Here is a 21329-nt window from a genome sequence, read left to right as displayed (position 1 = left end):
ACCCCTTGTCTGGTATTAAACTGGACAGTCCTGCTTTTCTAGGGTGTGTTCCCTATCCAGTACTCAGACAAAACCATATCTGTTTTTCTCTGATATTGGATGGAGGGGGTGTCTGTCTTTAAGAAGTCCTGCCCCAAGTGGCATGATCTTCCATGCAACATGCGTCTGAGGTCATGCGGGCGGGAGCAGGGTCACACCAGCTGGGGCAAGTGGGACCGTGATGTGTGAGTGGCCACTCTAGGCAGGTGCCTCCAATAATGTGTTCATCTTCCAGCCGGCCCCCCTTCACTAGGAGGGCTGGGATCAGGGTGTGAGAGGTACCAGGACCGCTCCTGGGGTCAGAGGTGAGAGGTCGAATGGGTCAGGAATCCCCCATCCCGCCCTGGGCCAGAGGTGGAAGGAAGGTTGTGAATGGGGAGATGCGGCTGTTGGGGAAATTGCAAAGGTCAGAGGTCAGAGGCTGGAGGGGGAGCAGGGGTCAGAGATCAGGCTCCTTCCCTTCATGTGAAAAGCCAGGTGACCTCCCTGGGGTGAAGGGGCAGGGTCAGAGGTCGCAGTTCACTCGGCCAAGGCAGGGCAGGTGACCCCCACCTTCTGAGGGGTCAGAGGTCACCGTTCTCCAATCGGGGTGAAAGGTCGGGGGGAGAGGGAGCTACCCACCTGCCCACTCCTGGGGGAGGCCAGGTGATGCCCCCACCTCCTCTTTCCCACCCCTACAAAGAGGGAGGAGGGGCGCATATATTTACAGCCTGGCGGGGAAATTCGTTCTGCGCAGGCGCAGAGCCACCACGGCGGGGGAAAAACTACAACTCCCAAGATGCCTTGCGCCTCCCGCGCACGTGACCCTTGTCCACCGCCTCTGGGCGGGGGCTTGATATTTGAGGTGAAAAACAACGAGCGGGCTCTGAATTCACCGTCCACACGGCGCGCGGCGTGGGGTTTACACCCACCCGGCGCCAGGCGGGATGGCCCCGGGGGGGAAAGCAGCCCAGACCCCCCAGCCCCTCCCCCAACAGGCGGCGGACTGAGCTGGACGGAGAGGTGTCCACGTCAGTGCCTGAACCGGCGTCGGGTGTCAAATCCGTTTCCACACACCACGTTTTTTAACCCGGTTCCTGCCACCGAAGCCCGGCTAGACACTGTTTAATAGGGTGGGGGGGAATCCCCCAACAGGCACTTTGGGTGGATAGCTCCGAGCTCGGAGGACCCCGCCGCACGGCCCATGGGAGCTAGGCCGGATGAGAGTCGAGCGCTTCGATTGGCTCACGGAGTTTTCCTTGTGCTCCCTGATTGGCTTAGGCCGCGGCGGCGGGGCGGGAGGAAGGGAGGCGGGGGCGGGGCTTGTAACGCGCAGGGGCAACGTTAGCGAAGGGGGCGTCCGTCGAGCGCATTGGCCGCCATTCCACGTGGGAAGGGAAAACACGGCGCTCTGATTGGCTCGCGGCCGCGGGAGGGGGCGTGGCTCGCAGCGTGCCCGCCCCCCGACTATATCTACCGCGGGCGGGGGGGCCGCATTGCCATCGCGTCTGAGCTGGGAGACGCGAACTGCGGCTGTCTCCTCTTGGGCCTCGCGCGGGCGGCTGGGCCGCGCATGCGCCACCCAGAGGCGGGGACGGTGCGTCGTCGCGGGGAGGGGCGGAGCGCATGCGCGTTGGGGCCCCCGGAGGGGCGAAGGCCGCGGAGGAAAGCGAGTGCGGCTGCGCCGCCTGCCGGAGGCGCATGCGCAGGCGGAGCCCGTGAGGGGCGGGTGCGGCAGTTGAGCGAGTTAGCGGCGCGCGGGGGGAGGGAGGCGGCCGGATCCGGAGCGCGGCCGCCCGCCCCCATGCAGGAGATGATCGAGATGGCGGCTGACAAGGAGACGTTCCTGGTCCCGGCCCCGCCGCCGCCCCTCAAGCCCCCGCCCGCGACGGGGGGGGGAGGGGGCGGCCCCCTGGTGCAGCTGCACGAGGAGGCCGCCTCGACGGAGCTGCACGAGGAGGCCGCCTTGGCCAATCAGCGTCGGGAAGGGGGCGGGCCGCCGCGCGGGGAAGGCGGCAGGCGCGGAGGCGGCCCCCTCGTGCAGCTGCACGAGGAGGCCGCCCCGCTGGGCCAGCGCCGGGGCGGAAACGGCCCCCCGGGGCGGCCGCACCAGGAGGCCGCCCTGCACCAGGGGGCCGGCCCCAAGGAGGAAGACAGCGTGGGCGAGCTGCAGCGGCCTCGCAATGGCTTCCAGACCCACCGGCCGGCCGGGGGCAAGCGGCGGAACAGCTGCAACGTGGGCTTCAAGCACCCGGCCTCCAAGCGCCGGCGCCGGGTCAACTCCGAGTGCGACCCGGTGCTGCCCTCCGAGTTCCTGCTGGGGGGCAACATCTTCGACCCCCTCAACCTCAACAGCCTCCTGGACGAGGAGGTGAACCAGGCCCTCAATGCTGAGACCCCCAAGTCGTCGCCGCTGCCGGCCAAGGGCCGGGACCCGGTGGAGATCCTCATCCCCAAGGACATCACGGACCCGCTCAGCCTCAACGCCCAGGACGGCGACGCGGCCCTGGTGCTGGCCTCGCCCTTCAAGACGGGCCGCAAGCGCCACCGCCACCGGGGGCAGCAGCGGGGCAGCGGTGGCGGGGCCGGGGACTGTAAGCCCGCTGCCTGCCCCACCCCACAGCCCTACGAACTCAACACGGCCATCAACTGCAGGGACGAGGTGGTCTCCCCGCTGCTTCCCCTGGCCGTCGAGGGTGCGGGCTGCATCACGCCCTCTTGCGCCTCCTCCTCCAGCAGCCGCCACCACCGCAAAAGGCGCCGGACTTGCAGCAAATCGGAGGCGGCCGGGGGGGCCAAGCTGCCGCCGCCTCCCCCCACCCCAGGTGGGGGCAAAGGCGGGGGCCAGCCGGGCAAGAGTAGCCCGGAAAAGGGCAAAGGGGCCGGGCGGCACCAACAGTTGCCCACGGCCAAGCGGAGGCGTCAACAGAGGAAGTTCCAATACGGCAACTACTGCAAATACTACGGCTACCGGAACCCTAACTGCGAGGACGCCCGGCTGCGTGTCATGAAACCTGAGTGGTTCCAGGGCAAAGAGGTGCTGGACCTGGGCTGCAACGTGGGGCACCTTACCCTGAGCGTGGCCAAGAAGTGGAAACCCGCCCGGGTGGTGGGGCTGGACATAGACGGGGCCCTGATCCACTCGGCCCGCCAGAACATCCGCCACTACCTGTCCGAGGAGATCCAGCAGCGGCAGGAGGACGATGAGGAGGCGCCGGAGGGAGCTGGCTCCAAAAGGCGGAGGGGCTGCTTCCCCGCCTCGCTGGCAGCCAGCAGGGGGCCCATTGCTGCCCCCCGGGTGCCCCAGGACGGGGCCGGTGCCGCCGACTTCCCCGACAACGTGATCTTTGTGCGGGTAAGAGGCCTAGGATGTGGGGGGGGGGGCGGCCCCACCTTTTCGGGGTGCTGCAGGTGGGGGTAGCAGCCGCCCACTCAGCGGCTCTCAGTGGGAGGTCACACAACAGCCTGGAGACACGCCGCCTAAAATCCAGGGGTGGGAGGGACTGGTGGTTGGTAGGAGGAGCCCTCCCATCCCATACGAGAGGGCGGTAAATACCTCATCTCCTAGGCCGGCCAGTGGCTTATGGGCTGATAGGTCACGCAGGCCTTTCCTGGGGGGGCTGTGTTCGGGTGAGGGGGGTGGGTGGAATAGCTTCTTGGGCTGCTAACGCAGGCTATTCAGGGTGAGAGACTCCATCTTACTGGGGGGCGGGGGTGCACGCGGGGGGCCAGGATTCCCCTGCGCTCAGGAGACCAATGCAACTACCAAGATGGTGCCACTGGGTAGGGACCGGTTAAATAGCTCCGTGAGGCTTGCCTGGAGGACTCCTGGCTTGTTTCAGCAGAGCCCCTCGGGCGAGGGGCAGCCGGGTTGTCCGTCCATCCCCTCACAGAGTCAGAATTCCCCACCGGAAGCAGGAGAGAACAGAACTGTGTGTGGTGGTGGTGGGGGGGGGTGCCTGTGACCTTGGCCAGTTTGGTTTACGTCTGCCTCGGTTTACCTGAAATGGGCCGGCCAGAGATCTGGCCGGGAGGGTAGCTGGGTTGGGTCAGTTTCCCGGGGTGGCGTTTCTGGCTTCTATATGGTTCCTATTCTCCGCTCTCCTCTTGACCCTGTGCCTCAGTTTCCCCACTGTCCAATGCTGAGCCTTGCGTGAGGCTCACAGGAGTTAAGGAGCCTATCTCCGAGGACTGGAATTCCCCTAATGATCCTTACCAAGCCTCCGCCCATGTGCTTTGAGATCTGCCGCCGAATGGGCGGAGAACAAGACGCGTCGGGGGGGGATTCTATGCGCAGGGCCGAGAGAAATCCAGCGGCCGGTATGCAGAGAAATGTTTCCCGGGCCGTGTAACAGCTGCGAAGCTGCGATCACCTAGATCTAGCCCGTGACAGTATGGCGGGGAAGCAGGTTCTCATCTCGGGGATAATCTATACGCTGGCAAATGGTCCTGCAGGGCAGGGCAGCCTGTCCCCGGCAGAGCTCCCTAGGAAATCCCAAAGCAGGGCACGCCTCCCCCGTGGAACAGGAGTATAAAGACGCCCCGCAGCTCTGCGAGGCGGCGCTGGGGGCTGAGGGACGCTTGGCATAGCTGAGGGACGTTGAGGTGGCCGCCCACGGTTCTCTGAAGGCAGGCGCATTGGCTAACAGCTGGAGGGAGGGGAGTCAGGACTCTTGGGTTCTCTTCTGGTGCCTGGACGGAAAGTGAGCAGAAAGCCTCCAATCGCCCTGAGCCTCCCGTCTATCGGCCTGGTGCTCGCAAATCAGCCAGAGCCGAGCATCCATTCCCACACTGGCCTGGCATGGGACTACGAGTCCCAGCAGGCCGTGCGGCCAGCAAGGCATGCTGGAACCCATAGCGTCACCTCACCCAGAAGGCTTGTGGTAAAGATGCCTGACCCCTTCCAGCGCCTGAGGCTCAGGCAGGGAGCTTGCGGGTGGGTGAATTTCTGTGCTGGGTCCAGACTCTGACTTAGAGACGCCAGCAGCTGGAGGTGTAAGAATAGAAATCTTTAGGGAGTCCCATATCTGGAATCACCAACCCCCAACTGAGATCAGGGCTTCCCAGACACCACCCTGACCACGATCGGGGACCCCCTTTGTGCCACCAGATCTCCCTCCCTCACCCAGACCCCGACCTCTTTTGTGCCAGCCACTGCCCAGACCCACCACCAGACAGCGTCTGCCCTGAGGAGCCGCCCATCTAAATCCCCACAGGATGGGAGGTGAAACTGAGGCACAGCGGGGAAGTGACTGGGATCACCCAGTAGATGGTTGATTAATGCAGCCAAGCGTCTAGAGAGAGAAATGGGTCACGGACTGAACTCCTTGGGGGGGGAGGGGGGAGATTCGTGTAGATGCCCCCAGCATGGAGGCTGGCAGCCCCTCTGCTCCCCACTGCCCCGAACCGAGGTCCAATCCCAGCTGTCATACAATATCAGGGTTGGAAGGACGTCAGGAGGTATCTAGTGCAGCCCCCTGCTCAAAGCAGGACCAATCCCAAGCCAGGCCTTAGAAACCTCTAAGAATGGAGATTCTGGCCACTAGTCTGGGGTTTGGGACTCGGACGCCTGGGTTCCTTCCCTGGCTCTGATCCTGCTGTGTGGCAAGGTGGGTCTCCCTGCCTCAGTTTCCCCTCCCATTCTTGGATCAGAAGGTTTTGTGGGGAGGGTGTGTCTGAGTTGGGCATGAAAGGGGGGGGGTGTCCTGATCTTGACCTTTTTGGGGACAGACAGGGGACGGAGAGGGCCCATTGAGCTCTGGGGGCTGTGTGGCGTTGGGGGAATTCCAGATAGCTGAGGGGAGCTGAGTGGTGTGGGCCCTGGAGCAGTGGCAGGAGGGGTCTGGGAGGCTACAGAGGGCCCTGATCTGGGGGTGGAGGCTGTGTGGGAGGGCCCCCAATCTGTCTGGAGGGGGGGGGCTGATATCTGGGGGGGTGCCATGGAAATCAAACATCCCCCTTAGGGCTAGGAGCCAGGACTCCTGGGTTCTCTCCCTGGCTCTGGGAGGGGAGTGGGGGCTGGTGATTGGAGCAGAGGAGGCTGGGAGCCAGGACTCCTGGGTTCTCTTCCCGGCTCTGGGAGGGGAGTGGGGGCTGGTGGGTTAGAGCAGGGCGTGCTGGGAGCCAGGACTCCTGGGTTCTCCCCCGGCTCTGGGAGGGGAGTGGAGGCTCATGGGTTAGAGCAGGGGGAGCCAGGACACCTAGGTTCTCTCCCCGGCTCTGGGAGAGCAGTGGGGGATGGGGGGTTAGAGCAGCGGGGGCTGGGAGCCAGGACTCCTGGGTTCTCTCCCCGGCTCTGGGAGGGCGATGGGGGCTGGGAGCCCAGGGTCTCCCAGCACTTGCTGGGACTGGCTGGCTCCCTGGCCCCGCCCGTCACTCTGCCCTGTGCCCGCAGGGGAACTACGTGCTGGAGCGGGACGAGCTGCTGGAGACGCAGGGCGCCGAGTTCGACATGGTGCTGTGCCTCAGCCTCACCAAGTGGGTGCACCTCAACTGGGGGGACGACGGGCTGAAGCGGCTCTTCAAGCGCATCTTCCGCCACCTGCGGCCCGGCGGCCTCCTGCTGCTGGAGCCCCAGCCCTGGTCCTCCTATGGCAAGCGCAAGAACCTGACGGTGAGCGGCGGGCGGGCGGGGGGAGTCCCCTGGTGGCGGGAGCTGGGAGCCTGATGCCTGTCTCCCCTCCCCAGGAAACCATCTACAGAAACTACTACCGCATCAAGCTGAAACCGGAGCAGTTCCCCTCCTACCTGACCTCCCCGGAGGTGGGCTTCTCCAGCTGCGAGCTGGTGGCCAGGCCCTACAACAGCTCCAGAGGTGAGAGGGGGACCCACTTGGGCGGCTGGGCGGATAACTCATCTGTCAGGCCGGCCTGCTGGCAAACTGCCGCCAGGCCAAATAAGCCGATGGCGGACGACTGCCGTCGGGAGAACTGAGCTTTTCTGACCTGTACGGAAACTCCGCAAAATTTGGTTTTGTCCCAAATTGGGGTCAAAAAGTCCAATCTGTAAAGGAAAAAATTCCAAAAGACTGAGAAACGTTGCGTGTTTTGTGTTATCAAAGCTAAACTATTGAATGTGGTGTTGCAGTGTTAATTTAGTTTTGATAATACAAGAAGTAACATGTTCCTTTCATATTTGTAATATCAGACTTGGCAGAATTTGATTTCAGGGGACAGTGAGGTTTCTTTTTAAGCATTCTTTTCGGTTTTCATCTCTTTTTACCTGTTCACGGGTGTGTGAAATTTTGGGAGAAGGATTTAGTGACCGTAGATGTTGAGTCAAAAAGTTAAAGATTTATAAACAGTTGAAACAACTGGTCAAGGCCCTCTGTTGAAATACACAACGTCAGCGTCCTTAAATCAACAAATCCAGTCTGCGTTTAGTGTGCGTTGGCTAGTGCATTTGTAATGAGGCTAATTCCCAAGTCACTGGCTGTCTTACTGCACTGTGCTCTCAGGTAGGATTCCCCTTCCTTTGCTTAGCCGGAAATGTCCGTTCGCTGTGGAAAGATTTCTTGGTTGGTTTGTGGATATGGTGAAAGACATTTGCTGACCCATCTAATCTGTCAGGCCTAATTACCATAGAGCAACTTATCTATTTGTATTATTACACGGACATTTGATATTTATCAGTCACAAAGGCAAAACCAAATGCTTCATCGGATTTCAGCTAGTTTCCAAATGTTTCCATCAAATACTGTCCAAATCGACACTTCCCCTTGAAACATTTGGCTTGTGCCAAGCCAGCCTTTTGCCGCACAGTTAACCGGTGGAACTCCTTGCTAGCGGATGTTACGAAGGGTCAAAAAAGAATTTGCTGAGTTCACGGCAGACAGGGCCCTCAGTGGTTACTAGACCCCCCCATGCGCCGGGGGTCCCTAAACCTCCACCTGCCAGCAGCTGACCCTGCTGACACAGACCAACCTAACGAGCCTCCAGTAACGAGTAGGCTTCATAGTCGGGACGCAGACCGATTCCCCAGCTCCTCGGGGGCAGGGGGGCAAAGCTGGAGGTCTCTCGGGGTGTTGCTCACAGTCCCGATCAGCAGCTCCGTGGCCACGTAACGAGTCAACATGTTAGCTGATTTGGGAGGGAGGCTCCGGAGGGGGGGAGCAGGGCCTGTACTAACCCACTGCCCCTGTCCCCCTGCAGGCTTCCAGCGCCCCATCTATCTCCTTCACAAAGGCCACCCTGCCACCCACTGAGGGAGAAGCGGCCGACGCTCGGGCCCGGAGCCCCCCCGTTTTTTTCTTTGCATTGGAGGACAGTTGGGCTGAGCCCGTCGGACTGGGGGCAGGCAGGACTGGCCGCCGGGTGCCCCCCCCAGCCCCAGGTGCCTATGGGCAGACGGCCCGGCCCGGCCTGGCCCGCAGGGTTTGCGCTCAGCGAATCCGCCGCGTGAGAGGGGCTGCCCCCTGCTGGACACTGCTTCGCGCTGCAGCCTGGAGGAGATCTGCATGGGGGGGTGCTACAGCTGCCGTGTGCTGAATACACAGCACCCCCACTGTCTCCAGTCGGAGCTTGTACAGCTGTCGGGGGGGAAGGGGGCAGCTGTACAAGCTTCCCCCCCTCAAACAGCTCATCTCTCTGCAGCAGGGAGGGGAGGGGCCCTTTGCATCTGTTGTTAGAGGGGGGAGAGCAACCAAGGCAGCAGCTGCCTTAGTTTCCCTTCTGCTGTCAAAGGGGGGCAGCGCTGCCCTGCTTTCCGAGGGTGGGCGGATCCCTGGGCTGGTTCCCTCCTGAAGCTGGGGGGGGGGGTTGTGGGGCCCCCCCCCTGCGTGTGACGTGGAGTTCTATCTTTACAGATGTTGATTCTATTATATATAAATAAAAGCTACCAATTATTGCCCCCGCGTGGCGCCTGGGGTGGCGAGAAGGAGCGAGACAGGCTGCGGAGCAAGGCCGGAGGCAGCGTTTATTGGGGGGGGGCAGCAGGGGCTCCCATCTCCCTCCAGCGGTGGGTCAGGGCCGGGCCGTAGGAGCCTGGGGTGGCACATGCAGAAGCCAGCTGGGCCTGGAAGCGGTGCCACACCTGCGGGGAGAACAGCAGGCTGAGAGTGGGGGGAGCCCATGGCCCAGATGTGGGGGTGCAGTGGGCTGAAAAGGGGGGCGCATGGACCACACCGCAGTGGGGGCTGGGCAGGGGGGGCACCCGGACCAGACGTGGAGGGACAGTGGTTGAGAAGTGGGGGCATGTGCACCAGACCACGGTGGGGAGGAACACAGACCAGACCATTAGAATGGGGGGAGCAGCCAGCTGAGCGGGGGGTGGGGGAAACACGTGGGCCAGACCATTAAAACCAAACCGGGAGGGGGGAAGTGGGCGAGGCCATGGGGATGGTGCGGAGTCAGTGGGCAGAAAACAGTGGCAGGGACACACGGGCTATACCATTAGGACTGGGGGACAACAGCAGGTGGCACGCACCATTGGGGAGAGGGGGGGGAACACACGGGACAGACCACTCGGGGGGGGGCGGCGGTGTTACCTGGGCGAGCGCCTCCGGCTGTCCCGCCCGCCGGGCCCAGGCGCTCAGGTTCCGGTCCAGCTGCCCCATCAGCCCGGCCGCCTCCTGCAGCTCCTGGGAGAACCGAGAGGGATGAGAACCAAAGCCAGGCCCCGGGGAGCCCCCGCTGCGCCCCATGGTCCGGCCCGTTACCTGGGTGATGGTGTCCAGGTAACTCAGCTTCGCCCGTTCGAATTCCGCCGCCGACAGCCGCGGCCCGCTCGCGCCCGCCATCCCTGCCCGCGGGGCACGACGGGAAAAGGGGCTTGGCCGCCGCTGGGCCTCCTGGGAAATGGAGTCCCGTCGCGCAAGGGCGACTGGGACATATTGGCGCTTTTCCCCCTCCCCCCCACCACGTGCAGAGCCCTGCTCCCTGGAGCCCAGGAATTATGGGCTGTCTCCCCCCGCCCCGAGGAATGCTGGGAAACACAATCCACCACCCCTGCCAGTGGGAGAGCCACAGCCCACGTGGGGCGCCCCCAATGTTCAGGCACCGCAGCTGAGCCCAGAGGGGGGTTTATTGGGGGGCGGGGTACAAAGGGTGAGAACCACACGGGTCAGGGAGGGGTGAGGACCCTGCCCCCCCCCAGAACCAGTCTCTCTCTCTGGGGGCAGCTGCATCCCGGCCCTGCTAGGCCTCCCACTGCTGGAGCTTGCGGAACATGAGGAAGGTGGAGGCTGGGGGTCGGATCTGGGGCTGGAGCCGCAGGGGGGGCAGCCCCTCCACGCCCAGGTACGGGGTCTCCACGACCAGCTCCTGGGGCTCGTAGAACATCAGCAGGTCCGGGCCTTCGGGGACGGGCTCCTGGGAAGGGGGGGAGACACCCCACTGGTGAGAACTAGAGCTGCCCCGAGCCCCCCACTGGCCAGTCCCCGCCCTGGGGCCGGGTGGGAGCCGGTGCCTGCCCCATTCCCTGCCCCCCTAAGCCAGCCAGTCCCCGTCCTGGGGCCGGGTGGGAGCCGGTGCCTGCCCCATTCCCTGCCCCCCTAAGCCAGCCAGTCCCCGTCCTGGGGCCGGGTGGGAGCCGGCGCCTGCCCCATTCCCTGCCCCCCTAAGCCAGCCAGTCCCAGTCCTGGGGCTGGGTGGGAGCTGGTGCCCCCTAAAGGGAACAGGCCCCGCCCCATTCCCTGCCCCCCTGAGCCAGCCAGTCCCCACACTGAGGGTTACTCACCCTGCGGGGTTCAGGCTGCGATCGGACGAGTGACAGTTTCTCCTGCAGGGCGCAGCTCAGCACCTCCTCTGCGGGCACCTGCAGGCTCACGAGCCCCTGGTACAGCTGCTGCTCCCGGGGGATGTTCATACCTGGGCGAGCACAGAGAGGCTGGGAGTGAGGGGCACCGGCAGAGCTTGGGGGGGCAGGGCTGGGCTAGCAGGGGCTGCGGGTCGGGAGTGAGGGGCACTGGCAGAGCTGTGGGGGAGCAAGGCTGGGCTGGCAGGGGCTGCGGGTCGGGAGTGAGGGGCACCGGCAGAGCTGTGGGGGAGCAAGGCTGGGCTGGCAGGGGCTGCGGGTTGGGAGAGAGGGGCTCCGGCAGAACTGGGGGGGGGGGGCAGGGGCTGTAGTTTGGGAGTGAGGGGCACCGGCAGTGCTGGGGAGACAGTGGGGGACTGGGGGTTGCCCCATCTCTCACCTGCGGCCGCCTTGGCCTCCACACTGCAGCGGGCGAGGAAGGATGTGACCAGCAGCTCCTGGGCGGCCCGGTGGGCGTCGAAGCCCTGGTGGGTGGCCACCCGAACCTCCTCGCCCAGGGCCAGGCTGGTGTGCAACTCAGGGGTGGCCAGGTCCCCCGCTGCCTCCCTGAACCCCGTTGTCACCCGCCCAGCCTCCACCACGCCGGTGTCGGGGGGGGTCCGGGGGGCCGGGGGCTCCGGGCTGGGGGGCGCCTCGTCCGGGGCAGAGCCCAGCAGGAAACGGACCTGGGGGAGAGCAAGGGTGAGCCTGGGGTGGGGGCCTGTGCTATCCCAGAATCCCCTGGGGCACAGACACCTCCTCCCCCTCAGCCCCTGGGACAAATAGCCCCCCCCCTCCCCCTGCTCCCATGAGCCCCTGGGGCACAGGGCCCCCCACCCCTCCCCCTGCTCCCAGGAGCCCCTGAGGCACAGTGTACCCCACCCCTCCCCCAACATTCCCATGAGCCCCCGGGGCACTGACCCCCGCCCTGCTCCCAGGAGCCCCTGAGGCACAGTGTACCCCACCCCTCCCCTCCCCCAACATTCCCATGAGCCCCCGGGGCACTGACCCCCTCCACCCCGACATTCCCATGAGCCCCCGGGGCACAGCGCTCCCCCCGCTCCCATGAGCCCCCGGGGCACTGACCCCGACATTCCCGTGAGCCCCCGGGGCACAGTCCCCCCCCACCTGGCGGTTCCCCGCGCGCCCCCGCGCCCCGCGCCGCCGCCGCAGGATCCCGCCCCCGGCGCGCGCGGGGCTGAGCGACAGGTCCAGGGCGGGCAGCGCGCAGGGGGGCGGGGCCCCGGGCCGGAGCGGGGCGGGGGGGGGCCCGGCCGCGGGGGCCGCGTCATCACCGGGGGGCGCCAGCGTGGCCCGGCCTCGCAACGGCTCCCGCGCGCAGCCGCCCGACAGTTGCGGCAGCTGCCCCGGGGTGGGGGCGGGGCTTCGGCTCGGCCCCTCCCCCCTCCGGCCGGCCTCGTTCTCACTCCAAGATGGCGGCGACCAGAGGCCTCCTTCTGAGAACAAGATGGCGGCGCCCGTGGGGGGGGGGCCGTGTACGCCAGCTGCAGCCTCGTTCTCGCCCCAGCATGGCGGCCATTGTGAATGGGGCCGAGCGAGCTGTACCAAGTGCGGGGTTCGAGCCCCGGCCCTGCCCCCGGCGGACCCCAACCTCCCCCTGGGGTCGGGCAGAAACCAGCCCCTGCTCCAACCCCCAACCCCTCCCTTCCAGAGCTGGGGAGAGAACCCAGGAGTCCGGGCTCCCAGCCCCCCCAACCCGCTCTCCCCCAGAGCATTGCGGGAAATGTAGTTCCCGCCGCTCCCTCCCCCCTTGGCATTGTGGGAGATGTAGTTCCCTCGTTCCCCCCTTCCCTCAGAAATCCCATGACCTCTGACCTCCCCTTCATACCCTCTCTGCATCCTGACCCTTGACCTCTGACCTGGGCCGGGGGGGGGCGCTGGGTGGTAGGGAAGTGCTGGGGGAGGAGAAGGGTATCTGGGGGTCTGGCTGGGGGAGGGGAATCGGGGGGGGGCTGGGTTGCAAGGGGGCCAGGCAGGGGAGCACTAGGGGTTGGCTGGGGGAGGGGAATTGGGGAGCTGGGTGGCCGGGGGGCCAGCTGGAGGAGGGCTAGGTTGAAGAGGGGCTGGCTGGGTTTGGGGAATCGAGAGGGCTGGGTTGCAGGGGGGCTGGGGAGGGGAGCGCTGGGGGGGGCTGGCTGGGGGAGGGGAATCGGGAGGGCAGGGTTACAGTGGGGCAGGGAGGGGAGCGCTAGGGGTTGGCTGGGGGAGGGGAATCGGGGTGGCAGGGGAGCTGGGGGGCCAGCTGGGGGAGGGGAATCAGGAGGACTGGGGGGCTGGGGAGGGGACTGCTGGGGGGCTGGGTTGCTGCAGGGCCAGCGAGGGGAGCACTGGGGGGCTGGCTGGGGGAGGGGAATCAGGGGACTGGGTTGCAGGGGGGCCAGGGAGGGGAGCCCCCCCTACACCAAGGCGAACGACATCTCCTCCAAAGGTTCCCAGCTGTGTTTATTCCCGCACCCCTGGGGGCCGGACAGACAGATGTGCCGTGGTACGGGGGGGTTGGGTGACACCCCCCGAAACTCCCTCCAACAATGCCATGGGCTGAGGGTCCTGGGACTGCGAGCAGAGGCCAATCTCCAGGCCAGCTAGCAGGCGGCGTGGGGCAGGGGGGCCCCTGGGGGGCAGCAGGGGGGCGCCTCCCCTCTCCGTCCTGGCGAGCTGCCGCAGCTGGGCACGGATGAAGCGCAAGAGGCCAGAGACGTCGCGCAGCAGGGCGGCCTCGGGGGGTCCCAGGTCCTGGGGGGCGCTGGCCTGGGCGGAGAGAGAGAGACGGGGTGAGGGCAGGGGGCATGGCCCCAGGGGATTCTGGGACGGATCCCAGGTGGGGGCAGGGAGGGACTCACCCTCCTGCACTGGACCCAAAGCAGGCCCAGAGCCAGGCCGGCCCCCGCCGCGGCCAGACGCACCCAGTGCAGCGGGACGCAGAGACAACGGCTCCGGGGCGGCGGGGCAGGCGCCGCGCCCGGGCCGGGCACCGGCAGCTGCTCCCCCACTCGGCAGCGCGGGGGCTGGGCCTGGCCCGGTGCCGACAGCCCGGAGAGCAGAACCACCAGCACCCCCTGCATCCACATGGCGGCCTGGCTCCGCGGCACCGAGCCCAGGGGTTCTAGCGCTCCGGCCCCATTGTGAGGCGGGGCAGCAACCCTGCAACCCAAGGGGGCTGCGGGTCGGGAATGAGGAGCACCGGCAGAGCCGGTGCTGGGAGAGGAGTGGGGGCCAGTGGGTTAGAGCAGGGGGGACTGGGAGCCAAGACGCCTGGATTCTCTCCCTGGCTCTGGGCAGGGAGTGGGGGCTGGGAGCCCGGACGCCTGGGTTCTCTCCCTGGCTCTGGGAGGGGAGGGGAAGGGAGCGGGGGCTGGTGGGTCAGAGCAGGAGTCGGGGGCGGGCTGCACTGGCTGGTCACCCTTTTCCTGTTACATTTTCCAAATCTCTCGGTGCCCCTCTCTCCCTCCCGACTCACAGCCCCCCAGCTCCCCGCCCCAGAGAGGGGATGTGGGGTCAGCGTTTCCATGTGCATGGGGGAGGACACGGGGTCCAGGCTGAGCCCTCCAGCAGGAGGAACCTCTGCAACGTCCCTCCTCCACCCCCCTGCTTCATGTTGCCCCAAAGATGCTTAGTAAAGGGGGGTCCATCCCCTGCCCCCCACCATCACGTGGGCGTCCAGCTGATGCCCTGGCCGGTCCCCAGCCCCACGAACAAGATGTTCTTTATCCGCTGCCTCCCCCACCCCGGGGCGGCTGATGGTCAGTCCCCATTGTCCTGCCTCGGCTGGAACAGGGTGTCCATGGGGGAGGGAGGAGGAAGGGGGGGACCGGGAATAGAACAAACGTCTTTGTTCCCCCGGCTTCAAACGGCAACACCAACTGTCCCGCCGCAGCTGGTACCCAGGGACCCCTCGCCCGGCGCTGAGACGCGCCCACCTCTGGGGAGGGGCGGCCGGTTCCCCAGGGACCCCTCGCCCGGCGCTGAGACGCGCCCACCTCTGGGGAGGGGCGGCCGGTTCCCCGGGGACCCCTCGCCCGGCGCTGAGACGCAGCCACCTCTGGGGGGGGGCGGCCGGTTCCCCGGGGACCCCTCGCCCGGCGCTGAGACGCAGCCACCTCTGGGGAGGGGCGGCCAGTTACCTGCACAGCAGTTTAGGACAGGAAGTGGAGTGGAGCCGTGACCCAGGGGCTCTGCTGGATTCTCTCTCTCCAGCTAACATGGTCGGGGACGCAGCGGGCAGGACGGGGCCACCCGAACTTGGATTTAGGGTCTTCGCACCCCATGGGTTGGGTGGGGACCTTTTCCCAGCAAAGGGATCAGAGCTGGAATGTCAGATGGCACCAGAGCCCCCTGCTGGGTCCCCGCCCGGCCCCCCCGGCCCCCCAGCGCAGCGCCCCCCAGCGCCCACACACAGACGCAGGCTCGGCTGCTGCTGCTATTTTAATAACCTGAAATACTAGAAAAGTTTCTTTATTACAAATTATTACTATTGCCACCACCGTCCCGTCCCCCCCCGCGCCTCGGAGGCTCTCTGCCCCCCCACACACACAGCCCAGGCCCCTTCGCCCACGTGGCCAACAGCCTCCCCAGCTAGTCCTGGGGGGCTGCCCCTGCCCTGGCCACTCCAGTCCCTCTGCTTTGGGCAGAACCATGCCCACCCCTGCTGAATTAAAGCCCTCACCCTGAGAAGCTGCCCCCCACCCAGAGCCAGGAATCCTAGTGCCCACAGCCCCCTGCTCTGACCCACTGGACCCCACTCCCCTCCCAGAGCCGGGGAGAGAACCCAGGAGTCCTGGCTCCCAGCCCCCCCTGCTCTGACCCACCGAACCCCACTCCCCTCCCAGAGCCGGGGAGAGAACCCAGGAGTCCTGGCTCCATCCTGTCCCCCAAGGCACGTGCTGTGTTAGTAGCCACCCCTAGTCCGGTGAGGCCCCTGCAGCTCCCTTCACATGTGCGGGATCATAGCTTGTGGTTGCCCCGGTGGTGGTCAGGCCGTGGGGCGGCGGAGCTGGGCCAGCTGCTCAGGGCTGGCCAGGGAGCGCAGGAGCCCGTTCTCCCACTCCAGGGCCGCGTTGCGCTCGGCCAGCTCCTTGATCTGCTCCCGCAGCACCTCCACCTCCTCCCGCACCGCGAACATCAGGTGGCTCTTCACCAGGTCCTGGGGGGCAGGGACGGGGGTCAGCGCCCAGAGCCACTCCTCTCCCAGAGCCGGGGGAGAACCCAGGAGTCCTGGCTCCCAGCCCCCCTGCTCTAACCCACCAGCCCCCACTCCCCTCCCAGAGCCAGGGAGAGAACCCAGGAGTCCGGGCTCCCAGCCCCCCCTGCTCTAACCCCCCCAACCCCCACTCCCCTCCCAGAGCCAGGGAGAGAACCCAGGAGTCCTGGCTCCCAGCCCCCCCTGCTCTAACCACTAGACCCCACTCCCCTCCCAGAGCCAGGGAGAGAACCCAGGAGTCCTGGCTCCCAGCCCCCCCTGCTCTAACCCGCCCCCCCACCTCCCTCCCAGCCCCCCCTGCCCCATCACTCACCATGGCTTGTTCGATCTTGTTGTCGATGGCAATCATGCTGCTGCCCGAGCCACTGGGGGGGCAGAGACAGACGGGAACTGAGAGAAGAACTACAGGGCTTGGTGCCCCTCCCTCCGGACCCACAGCCCCCCGCCTGGCCGGTGCCCCTCCCTCCGGACCCACGGCCCCCCGCCTGGCCGGTGCCCCGCCCTCCTGACCCACAGCCCCCCCGCCTGGGCAGGGCCTGACCCACAGCCCCCCCGCCTGGCCGGTGCCCCTCCCTCCTGACCCACAGCCCCCCCCCGCCTGGCCGGTGCCCCTCCCTCCTGACCCACAGCCCTGCCAGTGTCCCTCCCTCCTGACCTGCAGCCCCGCCGGTGCCCCTCACTCCCGGCACTTTATATCACGGGGAACCAGCTCCCCAAATTGGGTTTTTTGCCTTCAATGGTGCCCTGCCCCCCCCCAGAGCTCCCCAAACTCTGCCCTAAAGGACCCCAAAGTCACCCCAACACCTGGGCCAGGATGCCCCGACACTGCGCCCCTAAACCTCATGCCAGAGTCATCCTGAGCCCCCCCAAAACTCACCCTGAGCCCCCGAACCTTGTCCAACTCAACCCCCCACATACAGCCTGAGCCCACTCCCCACCCATCAACCCCTGGCTGCCCCCCTGAGACACAGCCCCTCGGATCCTGCCCCCCCACAGGCGCAGCCCGGCCATGCCCCTGCCCCTCCGGTACCTGTGGAAGATGAGCAGCAGGGAGAGCAGCGTTTTGTCAATGTCTCGGCGCCCGGCGCCTGGCCGCCCCCGGCTCTGGGACCCCGGCTTGGCCCGGGCGGGGGATGTGCCCCGGGAGGGGGCCGGGGAGGCACAGCCCCGGCGCCGGGAGCGGGTGGGGTCCCCGGTGTCCGGGAGGGAGCAGCACCCGCAGCTGCGGGGCTCCCGCTGCGCCTCGAAGGAGCTCACCCGGGACTTGACCGAGATGCCCGGCAGCTCCAGCGCCATCGGGGCCCGACTCCCTTGGGACCCTCCAGAGCCTGATTCCCTGAGCCACCGGGATCCCGGCTGGGGGGGCAGAACCCCTGGGGGTTATGGCGAAGGGACCCTGGCTTGTAAGGGAGGCAGACGCCGAGGTGCCTAGCTCTGCTGTGGCACCACCACCCAGCTGTTCTGCCAGCCAGCAGTGCCCAGCCCCCGGTCATTCACTCCCATTGGCCAGGCACCGCCCCCCTTTCCTGGAGGTGGGGGGACTGCCCACATGGGGCATGTGCACCATGCCCAGCTAGCTGTCGAGAAAGCCCCCCTGCTCTAACCACCAGCCCCCACTCCCCTCCCAGAGCCAGTGAGAGATCCCAGGAGTCCTGGCTCCCAGCCCCCCCTGCTCTAACCACCAGCCCCCACTCCCCTCCCAGAGCCAGTGAGAGAACCCAGGAGTCCTGGCTCCCAACCCCCCTGCTCTAACCACCAGCCCCCACTTCCCTCCCAGAGCCAGTGAGAGAACCCAGGAGTCCTGCCCTCCCCCCCCCCCACGACTTTAATTCCCTCCAGTTAGATAGTTTAAGGATCTGTTGCCACCTAGTGGCGAGTGGTGATATAGCTCCCCCCCCCAGCTCCGCTGGTGCCCTTCACTCCTGACCCGTAGCCCCTGCCAGCCCAGCCCTGCCCCCCCCAAGCTCTGCCAGTGCCCCTCACCCCTGACCCGCAGCCCCTGCCAGCCCAGCCCTGCCCCCCCCAGCTCTGCCAGTGCCCCTCACTCCCGACCCGCAGCCCCTGCCAGCCCAGCCCTGCCCCCCCCCAGCTCTGCCGGTGCCCGTCACTCCCGACCCGCAGCCCCCTGCCAGCCCAGCCCTGCCCCCCCCAGCTCTGCCGGTGCCCCTCACTCCCGACCCGCAGCCCCTGCCAGCCCAGCCCTGCCCCCCACAGCTCTGCCAGTGCCCCTCACTCCCGACCCACAGCCTCTGCCACCGGCCCTGCCCCCCCCCAGCTCTGCCGGTGCCCCTCACTCCCGACCCGCAGCCCCTGCTAGCCCAGCTCTGCCGGTGCCCCTCACTCCCGACCCGCAGCCCCTGCCAGCCCAGCCCTGCCCCCCCCAGCTCTGCCGGTGCCCCTCACTCCCGACCCGCAGCCCCTGCCAGCCCAGCCCTGCCCCCCCCAGCTCTGCCGGTGCCCCTCACTCCCGACCCGCAGCCCCTGCCAGCCCAGCCCTGCCCCCCCAGCTCTGCCAGTGCCCCTCACTCCCGACCCGCAGCCCCTGCCAGCCCAGCCCTGCCCCCCCAGCTCTGCCAGTGCCCCTCACTCCCGACCCGCAGCCCCTGCCAGCCCAGCCCTGCCCCCCCAGCTCTGCCGGTGCCCCTCACTCCCGACCCGCAGCCCCTGCTAGCCCAGCTCTGCCGGTGCCCCTCACTCCCGACCCGCAGCCCCTGCTAGCCCTGCCCTGTCCCCCCCCCAGCCCTGCCGGTGCCCCTCACTCCCGACCCGCAGCCCCTGCTAGCCCAGCCCCCCCACAGCTCTGCCAGTGCCCCTCACTCCCGGGTTCTGCCGGAAGCACTGGGGGCAGTCTGTTATTGTAGGGTCTCTCAGAGGCTGCAGGACTGTACAGACCGCCTTGGTGGTGTCAGGGGGTTTTGGGAGCACTCGCTCGTTATTGTAGGGTTTACCAAAAGGAAGGCGTAACCCGTGAAGAGGTTTGTTGTTGTAGGGTCTCCCTGATTTGCTTCCCTACCCCCACCTTGCGCCCCCCTCCTCTGCTGCCGGGATCCCTCCCCGATTTCCCCCCACCCCGGATCCGTGAGGCACTACTGAGTCACATCCGCTGCCAGCCGTTCAAATGCAACTTCCCCCCCTCGGCTTCCTTCCTCTTCCACTGAGCACGGCTGCCCCCCCGGCCTGCTCCCCGTCGGCCTCAGCACTGCAGCCCCCTCCCCCCGCCCCAAAACCCACTCCTCGGCAAACCAGGAAGTCCCACCCTCCACCAGGCGCAGCGGACAGGAAATCCCGCCTCACCTTTCATCATCGCTGTCCTGGTGGCCCCCCATAGCGAACATGGAGCGGGCCAGGCCTCCAAAGGGGTCTGACCCCCTCCGGACAGGGCTCCCTTCCCGGAAGAACGGGGGAGCTGGGGATGAGGGGCGGGAGCCTCGGGGTGGCACCTGGGGAGAAGAGCCAGAGTTAGAGATGTGGCCTGTCCCCTCCAGGGTGGGGCACTGTCTGGCTATGGGGTGAGATGGGGACACGGAGGGGGAGAGTTAGCAGCTGGGGAGGTGGGGGTCAGGGCTCAGAAATTCCCACAATGCACCTCACCACATTATGGCACAGGAGAGGGTGGTCCTCACCCACCCACCCCCAATAAACCTCAGCCCTGCCAGCATCCAGTGGCAGGGAGTTCCGCAGGCCAACGCTACCCCGAGCAGGTCTTTGGAAGAGGGGTGAGATGGCTCCCAAGCGGCTGCCCCACCACAGTCACCCCCTCCCTCCCCAGCCACTCGCCATCCCCCCTGTGGTCACCTCCAACCCCGGCTAGTGGGGTTACTCCATGGAGCTCCCGTCCCCGACGGAACCCAGGTGTCCGGGCCCACTTACCTTGTGCCTCTCCTCCATCTCCCTCCGGATGCGCTGGGCGAGGCTGTGGGGTAGCAGCAGCTCTTCGACCCCCAGGCTCGGCTCCGCGGCAGCCCCATGGCTGTGAGCTCTGCCCCCAGGCGTCCTCTCCCCGCCCCCCAGCGAGTGGGGCAAGTGCTCGCTGGGATGGGCCGTGCCCTGGGAGTGGCCGTGCCCACGCAGCGGCGGCGGGGGGCTGAAGTAGCCGTGGGGCTTGGGCAGCAGCCCAGCCAGCTCTAGGCGGGAGTCGAGGGACTGTGGGTACCGGGGGGCGCCCAGGATCCGCCCCACAGCCTGGTGCTCAGGGTCATGGTCGTAGAACTCCAGGCAGGTCCAGCGGCCCCGTTTGAAGGGCTCGCCCGGGCCCTGGTCCAGCTTCACCAGGCGGAAGCGGGAGGCAGCACCGGGCGGCCCGTTGCGCGGCGCGGCCGTGTCCTCGGGCGGCTCCAGGGCGGGCGGCGCCGCCGGCGGCTCGAACTCGCTGGTGATGCTGGTGATCTGGAAGCTGCTTTTCTTCCGGGCGCCACTCATGGTCCCTGCACCGGCTCACCGGGGCCGGGGCCACACCGGGCCCATGCCGGGGTCTCCGGCCAGACACAGAGGCGGGGGCGGCGACATCCCCGCAGGTGGCGTGGCAAATGGAGGCCTACGGTGCCCCCCTGATTGTAGCTCACCTTCAGATCAAAGGTCACAGGGCAGGTCAAAGGTCACGGGGCAGTACTGGGGGGCTCCGGGCATCCCGGCCGCCCACCACAGAGGGGACAGGACTGGAAAGTTCCCTGAAGTTGGGGGCAGGGTGGGGAAGTGCCCCAAGGGGCAAGATCCAGGGGAAGGGGGGGTACGTCTCGGGTGGGGCTGGGTTCTCTCTTCTCTGCCCTGGGGGCGCCCGCCCCGACTCGACTCGGGCCAGACCCACCGCCTGTTGACAAGTCCCCGCTCCAGGAAGTCCAACCCCCGCCTCGACCAGCTGACAGCTCCCCCCAAACCCCGCCCCGGCCCCGCCCCCAGCGCCGCCCCGCCCCCTCGCGCCCAGCTGCCAGCTCCTCCCCCCGCCCGAATGCTCGTTAACCCCTTCCCCGCCGCAACGCCCCCACCCCGTTAACCCCTTCCCCGCCGCAACGCCCTGCCACATTAGCTCCTTCCCCTCCTCCTCGCCTCCACTCCCGCCCCGTTAACCCCTTCCCCGCCGCAACGCCCCCACCCCGTTAACCCCTTCCCCGCCGCAACGCCCCCACCCCGTTAACCCCTTCCCCTCCTCCTCGCCTCCACTCCCGCCCAGTTAACCCCTTCTTTGCCACCCTGCCCCCACTCACGTCCCATTAACCCCTTCCCCGCTGCAGCTCACCAACCCAGAAGCGAGATCTTTCATCAATGGCTTGATTACTTTGGTGCCAAATGACCCAATGCTCCTGACCCATCTCTTGGGGAGGGGGTTAGGTTTTCTGGCTGCCATGGTCAGCCGGGGGGTAAAGAG

The 21329-nt window shown here is 66.8% G+C and overlaps 3 protein-coding genes across 4 annotated transcripts; 1 reads left to right on the top strand and 2 right to left on the bottom strand.

Annotated features, from left to right (window-relative positions):
• The first annotated feature begins 1530 nt into the window (after nucleotides 1-1530).
• MEPCE (methylphosphate capping enzyme) lies at nucleotides 1531-8863 on the top strand. The gene is made up of 4 exons (XM_054005276.1): nucleotides 1531-3373; nucleotides 6413-6631; nucleotides 6706-6832; nucleotides 8169-8863. Exons 1-4 carry the CDS (start codon nucleotides 1592-1594, stop codon nucleotides 8219-8221), a joined length of 2181 nt encoding a protein of 726 aa, XP_053861251.1. The 5' UTR covers nucleotides 1531-1591; the 3' UTR covers nucleotides 8222-8863.
• A 43-nt stretch (nucleotides 8864-8906) lies between these two features.
• On the bottom strand, nucleotides 8907-12289 carry PPP1R35 (protein phosphatase 1 regulatory subunit 35). The gene is made up of 7 exons (XM_054005572.1): nucleotides 12250-12289; nucleotides 11878-12206; nucleotides 11150-11435; nucleotides 10693-10823; nucleotides 9674-10325; nucleotides 9503-9595; nucleotides 8907-9048 (listed from the first exon to the last, which is right to left on the bottom strand). Exons 1-5 carry the CDS (start codon nucleotides 12287-12289, stop codon nucleotides 10152-10154), a joined length of 960 nt encoding a protein of 319 aa, XP_053861547.1. The 3' UTR covers nucleotides 8907-9048; nucleotides 9503-9595; nucleotides 9674-10151.
• A 904-nt stretch (nucleotides 12290-13193) lies between these two features.
• On the bottom strand, nucleotides 13194-20801 carry TSC22D4 (TSC22 domain family member 4). 2 transcript variants are annotated; one of them, XM_054005548.1, is made up of 4 exons: nucleotides 19838-20801; nucleotides 19262-19407; nucleotides 16281-16332; nucleotides 13194-13518 (listed from the first exon to the last, which is right to left on the bottom strand). In XM_054005548.1, the coding sequence occupies exons 1-4, from the start codon at nucleotides 20384-20386 to the stop codon at nucleotides 13213-13215; spliced, it is 1053 nt and encodes a 350-aa protein (XP_053861523.1). In that variant the 5' UTR covers nucleotides 20387-20801; the 3' UTR covers nucleotides 13194-13212. The 2 variants fall into 2 exon arrangements, with proteins under 2 accessions (XP_053861523.1, XP_053861524.1); XM_054005549.1 differs by lacking the exon at nucleotides 13194-13518 and adding an exon at nucleotides 15175-15910.
• Between the last annotated feature and the right edge of the window lie 528 nt (nucleotides 20802-21329).

The sequence above is a fragment of the Malaclemys terrapin genome, chromosome 15, assembly GCF_027887155.1.
Source record: "Malaclemys terrapin pileata isolate rMalTer1 chromosome 15, rMalTer1.hap1, whole genome shotgun sequence".
NCBI lineage: Eukaryota > Metazoa > Chordata > Testudines > Emydidae > Malaclemys > Malaclemys terrapin.
The sequence above is the reverse complement of the archived record's forward strand: the minus strand, read 5'-3'. Positions and strand labels throughout refer to the sequence as shown.

Bases quoted from the DNA above. Each gene is read 5' to 3' on its own strand.
- TSC22D4 (XM_054005548.1), bottom strand. From the start codon at position 20,386: ATGAGTGGCGCCCGGAAGAAAAGCAGCTTCCAGATCACCAGCATCACC. The intron at 16,333-19,261 runs GTGAGGCGGGAT...CTGCCCCCCCAG, and splicing joins CAGGACAGCGATGATGAAAG to TGGCTCGGGCAGCAGCATGA. The intron at 13,519-16,280 runs GTGAGTGATGGG...CTCTCCGCCCAG, and splicing joins ACAAGATCGAACAAGCCATG to GCCAGCGCCCCCCAGGACCT.
- PPP1R35 (XM_054005572.1), bottom strand. From the start codon at position 12,289: ATGGCCGCCATGCTGGGGCGAGAACGAGGCTGCAGCTGGC. The intron at 12,207-12,249 runs GTACACGGCCCC...TCTTGTTCTCAG, and splicing joins AGAACGAGGCTGCAGCTGGC to AAGGAGGCCTCTGGTCGCCG. The intron at 10,326-10,692 runs GTGAGTAACCCT...CCCCCTTCCCAG, and splicing joins CGCAGCCTGAACCCCGCAGG to GAGCCCGTCCCCGAAGGCCC.
- MEPCE (XM_054005276.1), top strand. From the start codon at position 1,592: ATGCGCCACCCAGAGGCGGGGACGGTGCGTCGTCGCGGGGAGGGGCGG. The intron at 3,374-6,412 runs GTAAGAGGCCTA...CTGTGCCCGCAG, and splicing joins ACAACGTGATCTTTGTGCGG to GGGAACTACGTGCTGGAGCG. The intron at 6,632-6,705 runs GTGAGCGGCGGG...TCCCCTCCCCAG, and splicing joins GCAAGCGCAAGAACCTGACG to GAAACCATCTACAGAAACTA.